The sequence below is a fragment of the Thalassophryne amazonica genome, chromosome 14 (assembly GCF_902500255.1).
Source record: "Thalassophryne amazonica chromosome 14, fThaAma1.1, whole genome shotgun sequence".
Taxonomy (NCBI): domain Eukaryota; kingdom Metazoa; phylum Chordata; class Actinopteri; order Batrachoidiformes; family Batrachoididae; genus Thalassophryne; species Thalassophryne amazonica.
Genome location: NC_047116.1, coordinates 28,578,698 through 28,599,064, shown reverse-complemented (window position 1 = coordinate 28,599,064; position 20,367 = coordinate 28,578,698). Strand labels below are relative to the sequence as shown.

General features: G+C 39.5%; 1 protein-coding gene across 2 annotated transcripts in view; it reads right to left on the bottom strand.

The window, feature by feature from the left end:
• Window positions 1-19,024: 19,024 nt before the first annotated feature.
• LOC117524207 (obg-like ATPase 1) overlaps window positions 19,025-20,367 on the bottom strand; it is a 171,059-nt gene continuing 169,716 nt past the window's right edge. Inside the window, exon 5 of one of the 2 annotated variants that reach the window (XM_034185976.1) lies at window positions 19,025-19,293. In XM_034185976.1, coding sequence (XP_034041867.1) covers window positions 19,249-19,293 — 45 coding nt within the window. In that variant the 3' untranslated portion in view covers window positions 19,025-19,248. Of the gene's footprint in view, window positions 19,294-19,358; window positions 19,456-20,367 lie in introns of those variants that run through there. The other variant, XM_034185975.1, reaches the window with a different exon arrangement.

Genomic DNA, 20,367 nt, shown 5'->3' with positions numbered 1-20,367 from the left:
TCTACAATGTTTGTAGACGTTCAACGCAGTGTTTGCGTTGAATGAAATTATCGTATGATGTACCTATAAATGGTAATGTATTATCATTTGTAGCAGATGTTGTTAGCTTCATGATGTTAAGGCTTTTATTCAAGACTACTCAGGAAACGAGTCATAGTTTTTAATGCCCACACCAAAGCAAAACTGTTATGAGAACCACCACTCAGCCTCCCAAAAAATGATGTAATAAACACCTGCACTGAGGTTAGCCTGTTAGCTGAGCTTGTTGAAAAGATGCTAACAAAATTAGCATTTGTAGCAGCTATCCTTAGATTGAGGATGTTAGGTTTGGTTAATCCACAATTTCTGAGAAAATTAGTGGGTTCTATTTTTTTAATGGCCACACCAAAGCAAAACCATTGCTCAGCCCCCAAAATATGATGTAATAAACACCCAAATTGAGGTTAGCCTGTCTGCTGAGCTTGTTGGTGTTCATACTTAATTTGTCCTACCCAACTCATACACACCTCACCCACGCTCCACGTCTTTACCGCCTCCCCCATACACACACTCACTCACTGCTAATTTTTCTTATTTCAGTTGACATGGACAGGTGACATTATTGTCTTCAGAGGTCTGCTACCTTGGTTCACACCAACAGAGCAGATGTTCATACAAAAAAACAGCAAACAAAATAATCACACCCACAGTTCACTATCTCATCGGTGCCTGAGATATGGTTACTAGTGTATTTTAGATGATGGCCTCTGATTTGACCTTGATCTCTGACCTATGACCTTGACACAACCTGTTTTTTGAGATGACAGTCCACTGACTTTATCCACCAAGTTTGATTGAAATTGCGTTTTGAAGATATTGGGCACCGTAGTCTTGGGTTGATGGTGGACGCAAAAGGGGTAAAATATGACGCATATGATGTAATTTCTCTAATTCCGGGGAAAAATCCACAGCATTTTCTCTGAGTTTTTGTTTGGGCATACTACATGCAAACAAAGTGAAAATGCAAAGAAAAAGTGATGATGTGGTGGGAAAGTGGACATGTGTTGCAGTTTGTTTATGACCCCGAGCAGAAACGTGTTGAGGCGGTTTTGCAGGTGAGAGAACGTAGCTACTCTGGTTAGCTGTGTAGGCTAACACTTACCGACACGTCTTCCATTCGTCTCGTCTTCCCTTCTCCACTGGGAACCAAAAAAAAAAAAAAAAACTTCTTGCGATTGCTTCGGTGATTGCAGCCAAAAACAAAACAGTCCACCATTTTTTCATGTGAAGTTACGCTGTTATGCTCTCGTTGTGTAATAAATATATTGCACATATCACGCAGGGTTCAAATGAGACTACAGTGCCCTATTGATGCTGCTGCAGCCAGACAAACAAACATGGCCATTGCAACAACCTCTGTTCACTTTGCTCTGAGGCTAAAAATCAATCACGTAACAGACTAGCAATCAAACCCGAGAATATATACGCTTTGTGGTGGTGGTGACAGTGGGGTGTCTTTAATTCTGATTGCCTGTTCATTGATAGAATCTCCAGTTTGCCAAAGACTGATTGATTTGCTCATCTTTGATGGTTAGCACGGTTGCCTTCAAATAAGACGGCCCCCAGTTCAAGGCCACCAGTACCCCATTCCCCTTGAACATTCAGAGTTGCGCCAGGAATGGCGTCTGGCATAAAACATGCTAAATCAACATGTGGATCCATACTGGATCTGTTGTAGCAACCTAGAGCAAAACGGGAGAAGCCAAAAGAAATTAGAGTTTTCATTCTATTGTATTTGGTCTGTGCCTGACTGGACCTGACTTCTCAGTATTATTTGTGGTGTGTCAGTTCCTCACAGTGCACAACTGCAATGAGGCTATTTCTCTCAACCTTCAATTCAAACTTGGCCCATTACAGCCAGACTACAAAAGCACTTTCCGTGCACTCAGGAGCTCACGGCAGTGAATGGTGGATATTTCCAATCACTCCTCTGTCAATCCAAGTGTCAGGTAAACACAGGCCAATGGAAACAGCTTGAGAAAAACCTTGCGCCTGTGTCTGTCTTCCTTCAGCAGTCCTTGGAAACTTATCAGCAATTTCAACAAAGGCGTTGAAGTTAAAGAAGAAAAAAAAAGTCAAATATCCAAAAAGCAACACAAACCTAACATCCTGGAGGATGCAGTGGTCTGGTCAAGGCACATACGTAACTGCTGTAGTGTTTGCCATCAGGCCTGTGAGTGTTGTCTGCTGCTAAACCTGTAGACGGAGGAAACAAGATTGTATTGACAGACCTTGTATTCACCTCGTGAGAGGAATCTCTGAGCAATTACCCAGTGGGAGTTTCATCTATAAGGATTCAGTGTAATAGATATAAGTGTAACTATGGAGGCTTCTATGACCTTCTCTCCACATGTGAACAGACCAAACATTTCACTTTGTTCTGTCATTATTACAGAAAAAAAATCATCAGTTTCATAATTCGTATGCTTATGTGAATTTTTAAAATTGAATTCTTGATGAAGAAAATCACATATTATTCAAGGAGAAAAATGAATCTAAGTGCATGCTGGTTCTGCGGCAGAGCAAAGAAGACCAAATATGTAGGTTATACACACAATAGCTCTGAGCATGCCGAATTAACATACTGACCGTTATTTTTGTGATGGTCAGTCCAAAGCAGAGCGACCCCACGGAGAGAAACTGCCCTGCTGGAGGCATCTTGCGGGACACTGTAAATGGGAGCTCAGAGAGAAAATTGAAAGTGGTGCAGATGGAGGAATGTGGATGGAATATCAAATGATTGTTATGGGAAATCCCAGAGCTCCAGTGCAGGGATATGAACACTCATACTATTTAACTATTCTGCAGAATTATACTGAACATTAAGTTGCACAACCGGTTTTTGGAAGTAAGCTTAATTTTTTTTTTTTTAAGTTGGAAATCCATATAGAATGTGAATGCATTTGCCATAAAAGCTTTTATTTTAGTGCTTTAACCACAATGACAAAAGCACCGCAGACCAAATATGCCCCCCTTGAGAATTTTATACAGCAGAGCAGGTACCTGAGTGGGATAGGTGTTGGGCTACCAATATGCAGACCTGGGTTTGATTCCTCTTCATGTTCCCTGTCTCTGTCCTTGGACAAGACACTTTGATCAGCTGTAAATGGGTTCTGTCACTGGCTGGAGAAGTAACGCGCGATGGACTGGCCCATCTGTTTTCACCCAGGGGGACTGGCTCATACACTTCACACTATGTATATGTGGATAAGCACCAGCACGAATGGGTCTTGCGATCTGAATAGGATTGAAACTCTCTTCTTTTCTCAAACACACACCACACCGGTTCCACATGTGCTGCAGTTTATCGCTCCTGCAAAAATAGCTAATTCAGTCATGTCTGTTTCCAAAATATAATGAACATTTTGTTAATTAAAAAGCAAATTAAATATACAGGTATTGATGTGTTTAATTGGCTCTTACTGCAGTTCATTAGAAATCCTTGAGTATTTTCGTTAAAGGGCCATCTTTATTCGACTTTTTAAGTCTAAAACTGCCTTGACAGTTGCATGCACTTTGGCTCCGCACTTCCGCGCAATTTGTCATGACAGTGTCGCCCACTGTGTTCCCAGCTGGATGCTGCGCGTTGTGCCGCTGGATGCTGCGTATATAAAACAATTATTTTGTAGCAGATTAATCATTTTCTCTCAGAGTTTGGCTGATGAAAACACCTCTAATTGCTTCCGGAATGACAGCGGACTGTTTTGGCAGCAGCTTTTCTCTCTCTCCTGTGCTTCATGAGGTGGAGAACGCATTTGGAATAGTCTAAAAGGTAATTATTTGTAATATTTATATTGTAATTGTTTGGTAAAACAGTTGCATGTTCATTCCTTCTTATGAGTGGCTGTAAAATTATGTTTAAATGAACAGCTGCACTGTTTTAATTGTGTGCGCAATGTTCACATGGAGTTCACATAATTAATGCGTGACACAGATTTTGAAAATTTCACAATTTTCTTTGCACATTTGCACGAAGCCACACCCAGTTTACAACATTTACAACACTTTGCAACAAGTTTACTCTCCTGCACGGCAGATTGCGTGCCAGTGTGTGTAGATCAAATTTGTGCAAGCGTCAAGGCACCTTAAGACATATTCAGTGACTTGGAAATGATGTTGTATCATCCCTGTAAAAGTGATTCACATATATTTACTTTGCCCAGTTAATTATAGCCTCTGTAAATGGAGGGACTATGTATTCAAATGTCGGTAATTAATAAATGCTAAACGCAATGTTTTTGTTAAACCCCCATGAATCAAAGTAGAAAGCTGATACTTCAAGCATATCTTAAATGTCATTGTGGTTGTACACTGAAACAAAATTATAATTGTGTCATTGTCCAAATACTGGTTGTAAATTAAATACAAAATGTGTCAACTAACATGCTTCCTTTCTGAGACACTCCTCTCAGCAATGTATGGCAAAGAGATATTTTATGTTTTGTCATTCTCATGGGCAGAATAATCAAATAAATTATTCCTGTATTTCCAAGAGTGTAAGTCACAGCACCTCCAGACTACTACTACTACTACAAAAGAACAAAAAACCCTATGACTTATAGTCCAGAAAATGCATTAAGTTGTATCGTGACAGTATGGCACAAATCTGTGAGAACTGTTGCATAAACTTTCTTAAAGAAGCAACAGTCGAGTGTTACTAAACCGCATCCTGATTTTACATTCATGTTACATTCATTTAATGTCTGCAACATGTGCCAGACAGAGAATCCACACAATGGAAATAATTACATGGCAGCAATTTTAATGTGCCACAAAACAGATATACTATTTCATCTCTGTAATGACACAATATAATATTTTGATACTAGTCATAAATGACCCAAGAAAATCCCCTGTGCATATAGTTCCTGTTGTGTAAAATGATTTGGTTATTTATGTGTTTATTTGTCATCAGTCATACTTTGCTTTTTAAAGCTGTAATTATTTTGATGTGCATGTGATTTACACTGGCACAGCACGGGCTGTGTGTTCGTGCATGTTTTAAGACTCGGTTTGGTGTCACTGTGGTTTGACTGTCGGCAGAATGGCTCCACTTGACTCATGCTGCTGTCACAACCTTTGAGCCAACAGAAGATCTGTTTTCTACCATTTCTTTGTTTCACAGTTTATTTTATAATACTTATGAAAACAACTATCGCTTTCGTATTTTCTGCATAGTGTTGTGTATAAGCAGTGTTGCTACGTTACTTGATTTACTTTAGTTACATTAGCAGCTAATAAAGTAACTAGTAATCTAATTTAGGTACCTTTAAATAGCGTAATCAGTAAAGTAACTAGCGTACTTTTTCAAAGAGTAATCAGTAATCGGATTACTTTTTCAAAGTAACTAGCAATGCTGCTTATAAGTACCTTTTTATGAGGTAATGTTTTCAGTGCTGTTTGTTTGTTTCTTTGCTTCTTAGCAGGATTATGCAAAAAATACTCAACTGATTTTCGTGAAATGTGATAGAAGGTTCGGGAATGGGTCATGGAAGAACACACAACAACATTTGGAACAGATTTGATTAAAGATATAGGGCCTTTCAGATTTCACAAAACTGAGAAAATTTAGTTTGTACCAAAATCCAAGCATTATAATGTACAACCCCAATTCCAATGAAGTTGGGACGTTGTGTAAAATGTAAATAAAAACAGAATACAATGATTTGCGAATCCTCTTCAACCTATATTCAATTGAATGCACCACAAAGACAAGATATTTAATGTTCAAACTGATAAACTTTGTTGTTTTTGTGCAAATATTTGCTCATTTTGAAATGAATGCTGCATCACATTTCAAAATGGGGCAACAAAAGACTGGGAAAGTTGATGAATATTCAAGGAACACCTAACTGGAAACAGGTGAGTGTCATGATTGGGTATAAAAGGAGCATCCCCAAAAGGCTCAGCCATTCACAAGCAAAAATGGGGTGAGGATCACCACTTTGTGAACAACTGCATGAAAAAATAGTCCAACAGATTAAGAACAATGTTTCTTAATGTTCAGTTGCAAGGAATTTAGGGTTTCCATCATCTACAGTCCATAATATAATAAGAAGATTCAGAGAATCTGGAGAACTTTCTACACGTAAGCGGCAAGGCTGAAAACCAACATTGAATGCCCGTGACCTTCAATCCCTCAGGCGGCACTGCATTAAAAACCGACATCATTGTGTAAAGGATCTTACCACGTGGGCTCAGGAACACTTAACACAGTTCGCCGCTACATCTACAAGTGCAAGTTAAAATTCTACCATGCAAAGCGAAAGCCATGCATCAACAACATCCAGAAACGCCACCACCTTCTCTGGGCTCAAGCTCATTTGAAATGGACAGACACAAAGTGGAAAAGTGTGCTGTGGTCTGATGAGTCCACATTTCAAATTATTTTTGGAAATCATGGAAGTCGTGTCCTCCGGACAAAAGAGGGAAAAGACCATCCAGATTGTTACCAGCGCAAAGTTCAAAAGCCAGCATATGTGATGGTATGGGGGTGTGTTAGTGCCCATGGCATGGGCAACTTACACATCTGTGATGGCACCATCAATACTGAAAGGTACATCCAGGTTTTGGAGCAATACATGCTGCCATCCAAGCAACGTCTTTTTCAGGGATGTCCCTGCTTATTTCAGCAAAACAATGCCACATTCTGCACGTGTTACAGCAGCGCGGCTTCATAGTAAAAGAGTGTGGGTACTAGACTGGCCTGCCTGCAGTTCAGACCTGTTGCCCATTGAAAATGTGTGGCGCATTATGAAGCACAAATTATGACACCAAAGACCCTGGACTGTTGAACAACTGAAGTCGTACATCAAGCAAGAATGGGAAAGAATTCCACCTACAAAGCTTCAACAATTAGTGCCCTCAGTTTCCAAATGCTTATTGAGTGTTGTTAGAAGGAAAGGTGATGTAACACAGTGGTAAACATACCACTGTCCCAGCTTTTTTGAAATGTGTTGCAGGCATCCATTTCAAAATGAGCAAATATTTGCACAAAAACTATAAAGTTTATCAGTTTGAATATTAAATATCTTGTCTTTGTGGTGTATTGAATTGAATACAGGTTGAAGAGGATTTACAAATCATTGTATTCTGTTTTTATTTACGTTTTACACAATGTCCCAACTTCATTGGAAATGGGGTTGTAGGTTTATTTTTGTAACATGTTGCAAAATTACAGCTCACTTTAATGAAAATGACATATTTATCTGGGGGGAAATTCCATAGTGAATACTTGTGTCACCTTTATTGCTGTCATGCAGACTAACTACAAGAGTAAGTGTATGTGCACATGTTTGAGGTTTTGAGATTACCCGTGAGCCATCTCATGTTAACATCCATAAGATTTCTTGTAAATCTACCAAATGTTGGTCATAGTATCTGATCCCTTGAATTTCTCCCCCTCAGGGGTTGAAATTCTAAATTGTTTCTAGACAGCATGAATTTTGATCATATTAGCAATATCATATTGTGAATTATTATTTAAATGCTAAAGAATAAAAATATAGTGGCACCAAATAAAATTCTTTTTATTAGATTAGAGATTAGATTAGATAGAACTTTATTGATCCTTTGGGAAGACTCCCTCAAGAAAATTGAGGTTTCAGCAGCATTGTATCACAGCACACAGGATAAGAAGCACACAGAGTAGCAAATATAAATATAAATACACAATATACCAGACATACTATTCAGTACTAGTTTACTGGCTACTACTGTTCCTCTCATTCCCGACCTCTGTCTTCATGTTACTGCTCCCGTTGAGTGGGGAATTGTACAGTCTGATTGCCTGAGGGACAAAGGAGTTTTTCAAATTTTATGACTTAAAGCTTAAAAAAACCCATTGGCACTATACCATTAAGGTTGCGGAAACAGGACCCCCCCACCCCACTTTCTTTAACAGTGGATTTTGATCAACAACATATGGATTGTTATCCAAATTCAAACAAAAGTTCTCCTGTTCTTAGATATTCACAATCTACATATGCTGAATTGTCCTCCCCCACTCTGGTGGGGAACACAGACTATGTTTACATGCAGCCAATAACCCTTTCATAACCCTTTCATAACCAGAATATTAGCAATAACCCGGTTGCGCACGGTCATGTAAACACTTGCAAAAACCCGAATAGGCTCATATTCCGGTTTTTAAAAACCCGAATATGACCCCTGGGTTACTCCTTTTCTAACCCGAATATCAGGTCATATAAACGCGCATCGGAATATCCCTATAGAAAGGAACATTACTTTGTGTTCTGCACATGTCCTATCCGCAAGGAATCTTGGTCTTTTGAGTACAGCAACTACTTGTATGCGGCACGTGCAACCCACCAGACACCACAGAAGCAGAGGTAAACAAGCATGGGGAAATCCAGACACGGCAGCACAGCACCACACTTTTGGAGGGAGGAGGAAACTGAATACTTCATTAGTATCGTGAAAGACATGAATATAATGTCTTTTATTGAAGGTAGGAAGTACCGAGATAGCGACATTTACAAGAAGGTGGCCGAAAAGTTATGCAAAGCAGGATTTGCACGAACGACAGACCAAATCAAGCACCGGTGGAAGACGTGCTTCGCTGATGGGGATATTCCAAATGATACCAATGACCATGTATACAGGAGTAACTCTGTCTGCTTAAACATGTAAACGGGTTATTCATAATGATTCAGAAACCAGAATATTGATCTTATCCTGAATATTAACGGCATGTAAACGTAGCCACAGAAATGCTGTTTGTCCATATCTACGAGGGCTGTCAATAAAGTAACGGGCCTTTTTATTTTTTTCAAAAACTATATGGATTTCATTCATATGTTTTTACGTCAGACATGCTTGAACCCTCGTGCGCATGCGTGAGTTTTTCCACGCCTGTTGGTGACGTCATTCGCCTGTGAGCACTCCTTGTGGGAGGAGTCGTCCAGCCCCTCGTCGGAATTCCTTTGTCTGAGAAGTTGCTGAGAGACTGGCGCGTTGTTTGATCAAAATTTTTTCTAAACCTGTGAGACACATCGAAGTGGACACGGTTCGAAAAATTAAGCTGGTTTTCAGTGAAAATTTTAACAGCTGATGAGAGATTTTGAGGTGATTCTGTCGCTTAAGGACTTTTCACGGTGCGAGACGTTGTGCAGCGCTCTCAGGCAGCGTCATCAGCCTGTTCAAGCTGAAAACCTCCACATTTCAGGCTCTATTGATCCAGGACGTCGTGAGAGAACAGAGAAGTTTCAGAAGAAGTCGGTTTCAGCATTTTATCCGGATATTCCACTGTTAAAGGAGATTTTTTTAATGAAAGACGTGTGGACGGATCCGCGCGTCGGGACGCAGCCGACGCGGTGCGGCGGCACAGGAAAAACACCTCCGTGTTGCTAACCATTTGTAAAATCCAGGCGGCTTTTGATGGCTTTCAGTGGAGTGAGTATATGAGAAATTGTTTAACAGGCAGGACATGTTCCAACTTGTCCTTAAGGCTTTCAACAGAGGTGTTTTTCCTGTGGCGGAGCGTCGCGGCGGCTGCGTCCCGACGCGCGGACCCGTCCGCACGTCTTTCATTAAAAAAATCTCCTTTAACAGTGGAATATCCGGATAAAATGCTGAAACCGACTTCTTCTGAAACTTCTCTGTTCTCTCACGACGTCCTGGATCAATAGAGCCTGAAATGTGGAGGTTTTCAGCTTGAACAGGCTGATGACGCCGCCTGAGAGCGCTGCGCGACGTCTCGCACCGTGAAAAGTCCTTAAAGCGACAGAATCACCTCAAAATCTCTCATCAGCCGTTAAAATTTTCACTGAAAACCAGCTTAATTTTTCGAACCGTGTCCACTTCGATGTGTCTCACAGGTTTAGAAAAAATTTTGATCAAACAACGCACCAGTCTCTCAGCAACTTCTCAGACAAAGGAATTCCGACGAGGGGCTGGACGACTCCTCCCACAAGGAGTGCTCACAGGCGAATGACGTCACCGACAGGCGTGGAAAAACTCACGCATGCTCACGAGGGTTCAAGCATGTCTGACGTAAAAACATATGAATGAAATCCATATAGTTTTTGAAAAAAATAAAAAGGACCGTTACTTTATTGACAGCCCTCGTATGTGTGTGTATGTGCATGCAGACCTTCCGAGTGATGTTGACCTAATTCTTTTTTCAAAAAGATCTGTGCATTATCTCCTAAGAAATTCATGAAAATGTTGACAAATGCCCTTTGTGCCACAATGTTAAACCAAGTGAAAAAAATTACTAATATTTACTGAGATATATAAAGATCATTTTTGATGTGGATTCAAATAGAGGGGAGGATCCAGGTTTTTTCACCTTCCAAAAAAATTGTGCGAGAGAATGGGTTCCTGTTACAGCACTCCAAATGCTGGTGGAAGTATGCCTTCTCTGAGTGGCATTCTACTTCTGCAAATGATTTCCATTCTGTGAGGGCAGATATATATATATATATATATATATATATTATATATATATATATATATATATATATATATATATATATATATATATATATATATATAAAAACACACCAGGAGGTTAAAACTTTCCTACAGTGACAGCAAAACTATATAAACCCCATACAGGCCTGTTAGACAATAAGAAGTGGAGGGTTGTTTTGTGTTTTGCTCCTGTGTGATTCTAAATAGCTTCATTACGCAACCCAGTCTCAAGGCATGTCGTGATTCAGCAGCACAAAATATACATTAATCTACTGGTTCGTCATATTGTCACGAAAAGTGCAAAATTTTCATCATGGGAGCACAAATTTATTCTAATTCATTCTGTGACAGGTGCACGGTGGTTATGGTTAGAGTTGGGGTTGGGGGAAGGAGTAGGGTTAGGTTATGGTTACAGTTAGGGTTGGGGGTAGGAGTGGGGTTAGTAATAGTGACGTCACGAAAATTTGAATCATTTCGTGACAGGAGGACGAAAACAAAACATGAGACTGGGTTGCATTACTTGCCTCAAAGTGATTTATTGTTGGTTTCTGAAAACCAAATTTCTGCAGGCCACACTGCTGGGAATAACTTGTCAGTTCCCAAGTTTCAAAACTACAACAATTTTCTTTGCAGAATTTAAGTTGGCCAACACCACCACCAGCCCCAGAGAATTCAAAAACTCTTTTGTGAAAACAAAGAATTCAAAACACAGCATATAAGAGCCATAAACATTTGTTGTTGCATGAAATAATGAATGTGCGAGTGATTAAAATCGGTGGTTACCACTACAGCTACAAACTAAGTTGAGCTTATTTGCCGCGCATGTTGACGTCTGTCTTTCCTCCCATCCCACCACAATAAACACCATCCTATATTTTGCCACTGATCTCAAACCTCAAACACTATAATCCACCTTATTTTCATGACAAACACTATGCTTTGCAGAACTAGCACAGGCTTTGCTCTGTAAAACACCCAATCGAAAACTTGGATATGCAGTACTGTCCTTGTTAAAATTACCATTTTTATTCAATCTTTTTTTGCTCTCATCAAAAGGCCATTTTGTTCCCTGGAGTATTAATAGTGGCAAGATATTCAGCAAAGCACCGCTGATCTACGGCTCTTTGTTCGGACTCCTGTGGAGAACACAATCTTATTTTGGAGCACGGTCACCACAGACGTACAATTCCATCAGCATAAATGCTTCACAAACACTTACGCACAAAGTATAGGGACAAGAAAAACACTGCTCGAGACGGCAGGAATCGTTTTCTGGTTGTGCTGGAGTATTGTGTTGACTTCTGATTTCCTGCCATACAGAATATTATAAAATGTTGACTTTTATGATGGTTCAATTTTTTATTTTATTTTCTTTACTTTGCAGGTGCACATTTGGGACCAAGAGAATAGCACACACATTTTTGACAGAATTTCACATGCATTATTAAAAGGGGGTCATATTGTGCAAAATGTTACCTACTGTACCTTTTACACTTAAGCATGTTTGGGGTTTTGTGTTAAAAACATAAACTCTCCGTGATATTGCCCATGAGATTTTTAAAGAGCAGTATTGAATGAATGAATGAATGAATGAATGGATTTATTCGGCACACACACAAATCCGAAAGAACAGAAACATACCAATAATATGAATGTTATATAAACAAACCTGTGAGTCCGAAAGGGTGTGGGCAGAAGCAAAGCTTATCAACGCCCACCCCTGCTAGAATGAGTCTAACAATTATAACAGTCATAACAACATATACACAAATTCACAACACACTACATATCAACACAGACATACACTTCAATATTCAATTACATTTCAATTCATGTGTAAGTATGTTATGTATAAAGCGCCAAATCACAACAAACTTGGCCCAAGTCACTCCATATTAACCCTGTCGACCCCCAGAGCAAACACTAGGCAACTGTGGTGAGGAAAAACTCCCTCTTAGGAAGAAACCTCAAGCAGACCAGGCTCTAGGGGGTGACTCTCTGCTTGGGCCGTGCATATATACCTGTATACGTACATACATACACACACATTATATACATATATACACTTATACACACACATATACACACTCACATATATACCTATATACATACCCACTAACACATAAATAAATATACAATACATATATATACACATACATACATTTATACCTACACATACATATACATACCCCTACACATATACACATATATATACACGCACACATATACATACATACACACACACACATGTATACATATATACACATACATACTACATATATGCATATACATATATACACACATATACACGTACATATACATACATATTGACTGATAGATCATTTATTTTGAGTTTTACAAAATAAGTCATATTCAGTGATGAATCTCGAAGCTGCATTGGGCAAGGTGATGATGCTGGAACTTTTGTTTGGTGCTGTTCCAATGAGATTTATAAAGATGACTGCCTGAAGAGAACATGTAAATTTCCACAGTCATTGATGATATGGGGCTGCATGTCAGGTAAAGGCACTGGGGAGATGGCTGTCATTACATCATCAATAAATGCACAAGTTTACGTTGATATTTTGGACACTTTTCTTATCCCATCAATTGAAAGGATGTTTGGGGATGATGAAATTATTTTTCAAGATGATAATGCATCTTGCCATAAAGCAAAAACTGTGAAAACATTCCTTGCAAAAAGACACATAGGGTCAATGTCATGGCCTGCAAATAGTCCGGATCTTAATCCAATTGAAAATCTTTGGTGGAAGTTGAAGAAAATGGTCCATGACAAGGCTCCAACCTGCAAAGCTGATCTGGCAACAGCAATCAGAGAAAGTTGGAGCCAGATTGAAGAGTACTGTTTGTCACTCATTACGTCCATGCCTCAGAGACTGCAAGCTGTTATAAAAGACAGAGGTGGTGCAACAAAATACTAGTAATGTGTTGGAGCGTTCTTTTGTTTTTCATGATTCCGTAATTTTTTCCTCAGAATTGAGTGAGTCCATATTTTTTTCCCTCTGCTTGGTCTAAAAAAGTAACAGTTACTGACTGCCACAATTACTTTTCCTGATTTCTTATAGTGTTTCTTAAAGCCAGAAAGTTGCCATTTGAAATGACTTTAGTTTTGTGTCATGTCTGTGATCTGCTTTTTTTCTACAAAATTAAACAACTGAATGAACATCCTCCGAGGCCGGTGATTCCATAATTTTTGCCAGGGGTTGTATTTTTGATACAATATTTCTTGACCCAGCATGCCTTTTTACGTGTTTTGGATGTGTGTGTCTTTGCTGCATCGCGTGATTCCCAATGTTGCCATCTTGGCAGTGCCCAACTCCACCTGACTCCCAGCCAACCCATAAATGGGTAAAGAGGTGGAACATGGGCAAGTTTAGCACAACCTGGATGGGATGAAGGAAACCCAAACACGCCCTCATCTCTCGGTTACCAAATAAGCTAAAGCTAACAGGCTAATCTTGGTTCAGGTGTTTTATGAACGAGTTTCCTGTGGAATTGGTGGTCATACCCAGTGGAATGGGTACAGGCATTAATAATTGTGAGCAGAATATTGCCTCAGTAACATTGGAATAACTGTAGAAAACATCACCAAGCTCTTGATAATTGCTAATTAGTGCTGTAATTTCACCCAGTTCTTTATGTAATATACTGCCCCTTACAAAGAACAAAATCGTTATATTCCTCAGTTTGAATTTATTGAAAGTCATGTTGAAACCAGGCCCTGACGGTCTCCATTTTGTGTAAGACCACGAACATGGCTTGTGGGCGTTACAGTGGGTGTGTTTTAATCTCACAGTCCTAATGTTACTGGCTTTCAACAGACAGGGGGCGCCCTCCCTTTATCTAGAACTTGCACATGCGTGATAGAAGTGAAACTTTCGTTGAATCAGGTTCCAAACACTTCCAAACAGATAACAAAAGCAAATACTTGATAACAAACATAAAATAAGGAATTAGCACAGATATTATCTAACAGTGCTAACAATGTTCATATAAAAAAATTAAATGCTAAAATTTCACTCAACAGAAATAAGGGAGCACAGATTTCATAAATGGTCCATTTGTACAATTAGCTGTACAGTAAAGTTATATTATCTCAGATATTTGTAATAAAATGTTCAGAAATGACAGACATGGTCAAATCCACAGCAACTCGTAGCCAGTGCTAGTAGCTAGCTTGTGGCTGCCTGGATCCACCACTAGTTGTCACTCAAAGTAACCATGTCCCTAATTATTCATAACTTTATGGCTTAAAATATCTTAAATTGATGATTCTCACACACACACACACACACACACACACACACACACACACACACACACACACACACACACACACACACACACACACACACACACACACACACACACACACAGTTGTCATGAACGGGGAAAGTCTCTATAGTGATCTAAACCCATTTTAATCAGGATGTAAATATATTTATTTCTGCTGTAAAGTCTGTGATTTTTAACATGAGCTTCTATGGAAAGTAACTCGCTTCTGGAGCCAACTTCAAGTAGCCATTTAAGGAACTGCAAGACTTGGCAGTTTTGTGTTGGATTCAATTTTCAGCACTGGAGGTTGCTGCTTGGTGAAAAATCATCAAAATCCCACAATTATATGTCTGTACTCCTCTTATAAGCCACACAGAGACCATAGTTGACTTCTTTTGGAGTTGTGTGGCATGACAGAAGCTTAAATTTGTACTCTTGCTTGCTCTGTGAGACAAACCCATCAGTTGGCCTACACTCTTTGACACACCCACACTGTTTGTTTGAGAAAGGAGCTGCCCTAGTCACTTAAACAGCAAACAGTGTCTACTTCAACTTTGAAAGCAACACATTGTTTGATTTAAAGAGCTGTGAACACACATTCCAACACTGGTGTGGACTAAACAAGTGGATCACAGTTCGCCTTAAGAGGTGGTACTCAGCTCTCTTCCAAGAACACCACACTATGGAACTGCCTTCTGTCTTGGATGGCAACCACTCAGCCAAGCAACAGGCTATCTGATGTTGTCAGGTGAATTGTGGGCATCTTCTTGGCTTTACCCTGCTGCTGGGGTCCTCAGTACTGTGGTACCTGCATGCTGGATTATGCCTGGAGAAATGTGCCACATGGCCAAAATGTCATACCTAATATTCCCTCATAATGCAAATCACAGTCCTCTTCTGAGTCTTACTAAGTACCCGTCGTTTGTCACAACGTCATTCCAGTGGTACTAAAGGATCCATAGAAAGACCTAGTACCAAAGACACCCTGTCATCACCTTAGGTCACTAGTTAGCGTCCAAGTCTCATAAGTTCAACCATACACTAGGAAGTACCAAGAACTTTAAGACTTGCATCCTTGTTCTCCAGCAAAGGTATTGGCAAACACCTCTGTCCAGTGACTCCATAAGCTCTTAAGGTGTCTCTCAAGCTCTAAACCCGAAGACACAGGGACATGAATGTCACTGTCAAGGCAATGTTGACAATTTCACAGCATACAGATACACGTCTGATGTCACTGACACTAGCGATAGCTTCAATGTTAGCGCCTCAGGTTAGCAGGATCCTGACATGCCACTATGATAGACACCCTGGAACATACACATAGGACTTTTGACCAGTGAAGGGGCAGTGTGTTCACATGTGGCTTTTGTTCACGTGCTTTGATCTGTATGATAATGTTCCCACGTGGAAGCAAAGTGAAGGTAGAAGATCAAAAGTGTTTAGAGACCACAGCATCATTACACCCACATTTCAAAGTATTAGACATGCCGGGAAACTGCTACAAGAGATTTTTAAACCATAAAATTCACAAACAGGAAAACATATACTTCTAGCAGTGCTGCTTAATGTCTGAACCAACGGGGACGGTCCACTGGTCCTAACCTCTTTATATGATTTAGGTCACCTGCTGACATACAGTATTAGCTTGCTAACAAAAAGTGTGTAATATATGACCCCTTTAAGTTATATAGACCCTGAGGCCCATCTGGACTTACAGTAGTGTTCAGAATAATAGTAGTGCTATGTGACTAAAAAGATTAATCCAGGTTTTGAGTATATTTCTTATTGTTACATGGGAGATAAGGTACCAGTAGATTCAGTAGATTCTCACAAATCCAACAAGACCAAGCATTCATGATATGCACACTCTTAAGGCTATGAAATTGGGCTATTAGTACAAAAAAGTAGAAAAGGGGGTGTTCACAATAATAGTCGCATCTGCTGTTGACGCTACAAACTCAAAACTATTATGTTCAAACTGCTGTTTTAGCAATCCTGTAAATCACTAAACTAGTATTTAGTTGTATAACCACAGTTTTTCATGATTTCTTCACATCTGCGAGGCATTAATTTTGTTGGTTTGGAACCAAGATTTTACTCATTTACTAGTGTGCTTGGGGTCATTGTCTTGTTGAAACACCCATTTCAAGGGCATGTCCTCTTCAGCATAAGGCAACATGACCTCTTCAAGTATTTTGACATATCCAAACTGATCCATGATACCTGGTATGCGATATATAGGCCCAACACCATAGTAGGAGAAACATGCCCATATCATGATACTTGCACCACCATGCTTCACTGTCTTCACTGTGAACTGTGGCTTGAATTCAGAGCTTGGGGGTTGTCTCAAAAACTGTCTGCGGCCCTTGGACCCAAAAAGAACAATTTTACTCTCATCAGTCCACAAAATATTCCTCCATTTCTCTTTAGGCCAGTTGATGTGTTCTTTGGCAAATTGTAACCTCTTCTGCACGTCTTTTATTTAACAGAGGGATTTTGCGGGGGATTCTTGCAAATAAATTAGCTTCACACAGGCGTCTTCTAACTGTCACAGCACTTACAGGTAACTCCAGACTGTCTTTGATCATCCTGGAGCTGATCAGTGGGTGAGCCTTTGCCATTCTGGTTATTCTTCTATCCATTTTGATGGTTGTTTTCCATTTTCTTCCACGCGTCTCTGGTTTTTTTTTTGTCCATTTTAAAGCATTGGAGATCATTGTAGATGAACAGCCTATAATTTTTTTGCACCTGCATATTTTTCCCCTCTCCAATCAACGTTTTAATCAAACTACGCTGTTCTTGTGAACAATGTCTTGAACGTCCCATTTTCCTCAGGCTTTCAAAGAGAAAACCATGTTCAACAGGTGCTGGCTTCATCCTTAAATAGGGGACACCTGATTCACACCTGTTTGTTCCACAAAACTGACGAACCCGCTGACTGAATGTCACACTACTATTATTGTGAACACCCCCTTTTCTACTTGTTTTTTTACTAATAGCCCAATTTCATAGCCTTAAGAGTGTGCATATCATGAATGCTTGGTCTTGTTGGATTTGTGAGAATCTACTGAATCTACTGGTACCTTGTTTCCCATGTAACAATAAGAAATATACTCAAAACCTGGATTAATCCTTTTAGTCACATAGCACTACTATTATTCTGAACACTACTGTATATCTGTGCTTATCCCAGATTCCACAGAATGAAGTGAATAAGAGTTCAAGAATCCCCCTGGATGGGACATCAGTCTGACACAGCTCACTTCCCCAGCAAACATTGGTGCCATGGTTGACTGAGACAATGCAGATGAAATGTTTTAAACAAGGACAGAGACAAGTCAGATGGGTGACTGGGAATAAAACCCAGAACTACGCACTGGGAGCCCAACTACTTTACTTTAAATCATAAATGAAATCAAAATCTGCACCCGATCGTTTTTTTTTCCTCTATATATTACTCTTCATGTTGACTTGCATGTCTGTTCATCTGCACAGGTGAACAGATATAAGCATTTCCTTTGGGATTCATAAAGTCTTATGCTTCTGAAAATCAGCAGTTTGATTTAAAGCTACAGTGTGTTATTAGTGTTATCTAGTGGTGGGGTTGTAGATTGCATTATTGTCATTGTTAGGATTTTGTTCCCATTTACGTTTTTTCTTCTTTTGCAATGGGGATTCATGCTCCCTTGTCTTCTCTTGTAATAAGCAATATGAGCATAACTTATTAGCCTGCACGAGCAACCAGTAGACAGTGTATAGAGGACCAACCACTGAAATGTCGGGGGGTTTTTGTTGCAGTTTTCCTGCTGCACTGCTAAATGTCCCTTTTAAGCTCCTGTATCAACATGACATTGCAACATGGCGGCCTCCATGAGGCGGACCGCTGCCATGTAGATATGAAGGGCTCATATCAAGCTTAAGGAAACACATTTATTTTTTTGTTGCAGGTAATTTTACACTAATGAACAGATGGTTATGAATGCCACATTCCATTTCTGCTAATACACACACCTAAATCCTACACATTGTAGCTTTAAACTGACCTTTTTTAAATTTTTGGCTGAAATCAGCATCATGCCCTTCTAAAGTCAACATCGCCTAACAGACACCATTATGACGGTCCCCTCTTTGCTGCACTCAGTGTCAGCTGTCTCTTTTAATTCTCTAATCAGTGGACGGCAGGACTGCTATCACCAGTGCCATGCAGTGTGCCACTCAATACAGACATCCCAAAACACACACAGACTGGTTTTGTCAAATGTTTTATTGAGTGTAGACATCTGGGCTACTGTAAAACTTGCATTATGTGTAGAAGGGGGAGCAGGTGGCATTGTCCTTGTTGTCATCTGCGTCAGTGCTGGAACCCGTGATGGAGATTAATGAAGTATCTGGAGAGTAATATGCTCCTTGAAACGCAGCTACGATTTGGAGTGTGAGGCTGATCCCGATCTTAAATAGCAAAGCTGTCAGGGTTTAGTCAACCCGGCCTTCGGCACAGAAAGGAGATTGAGGAAAAAACTAAGTGGCGTCACAAGAAAAATTATAAAACTGACTTTGAACCTTTGTTTTTCAGTCACTTTTTCTTTGATGCAGCTGGGATGGATATTAAATTTGAAAGCGATGATGTCTTAATCCTGCAACATTGTAGTTCCCTCCATGTTGCCTGTATTTCTCTGTAGTCTGTAAGATCAGAAAATCAAACAAGCAAACAATAACTAATACAATAAAATACTTGAACACTTCTATACTGCAATATAACCATCATCTAGAAATGAATCGAATAGCCTTTTATGTAAAATTACTTATAGTTTCAAAATGTTACCACTAGTAATACACAATTGTTTCTCATGTTGTATCTTATTTATTTTTCATGCCTGTCACCATTTTTATCCTTGAGGGCCACAATGGTAATAAGCATTTTTTTTCCTTTCTTTTTTAAAGAAGCTTTATTGTGTTAATTCTTGGTAATAAATTGACATGTAATTTTATTGCCAAAATAAAGTCAAGTTTATTCCTCTAAGTACAATAATCAACATGTCTCTCATGCACGCTCGCATTTATGTTTCACCTAAGTTGTGTCTGAATTCCCACTGAGTAAATAATCTTCTCATCTGCTTGTTTTGTTCTTTCTCTCTAGTAAAATGCTAATTAACTCTTTGATTACAACAGTATCAAACTTCTCAAGGCAACAAAAATAACTTTTCTTTTTGTATACAGTAAGTGTTTGTTCTTCATCCTGGCAAAGTCAGAATAATTGACTTGAAGTGCTAAAATGGACAGGTTTATGCATTCTGGTTCTGCACAGCACACAATTAATTAGAAGAATCAATGTCCCTTTAAAGGGCTCAGGAGACCATTTAATCCATGCTCAATACCACCAGAAACACTGGATGGAGAGGAAGGGGGAAGGAATCAATGGCTATTTGTGAGTCCTGAGTATGTATTAAACCAGACACGTCTAACTGGTTCATTTGCACTTGAAAGCAGCCATCTGGAGCAGCAAGCTTGGCTTAAGCAGATATGATTACTAATAATGTGATATCCCTGTACACGGGCCCTATTCACACAGACGATTCCCACAACTGGCATTAA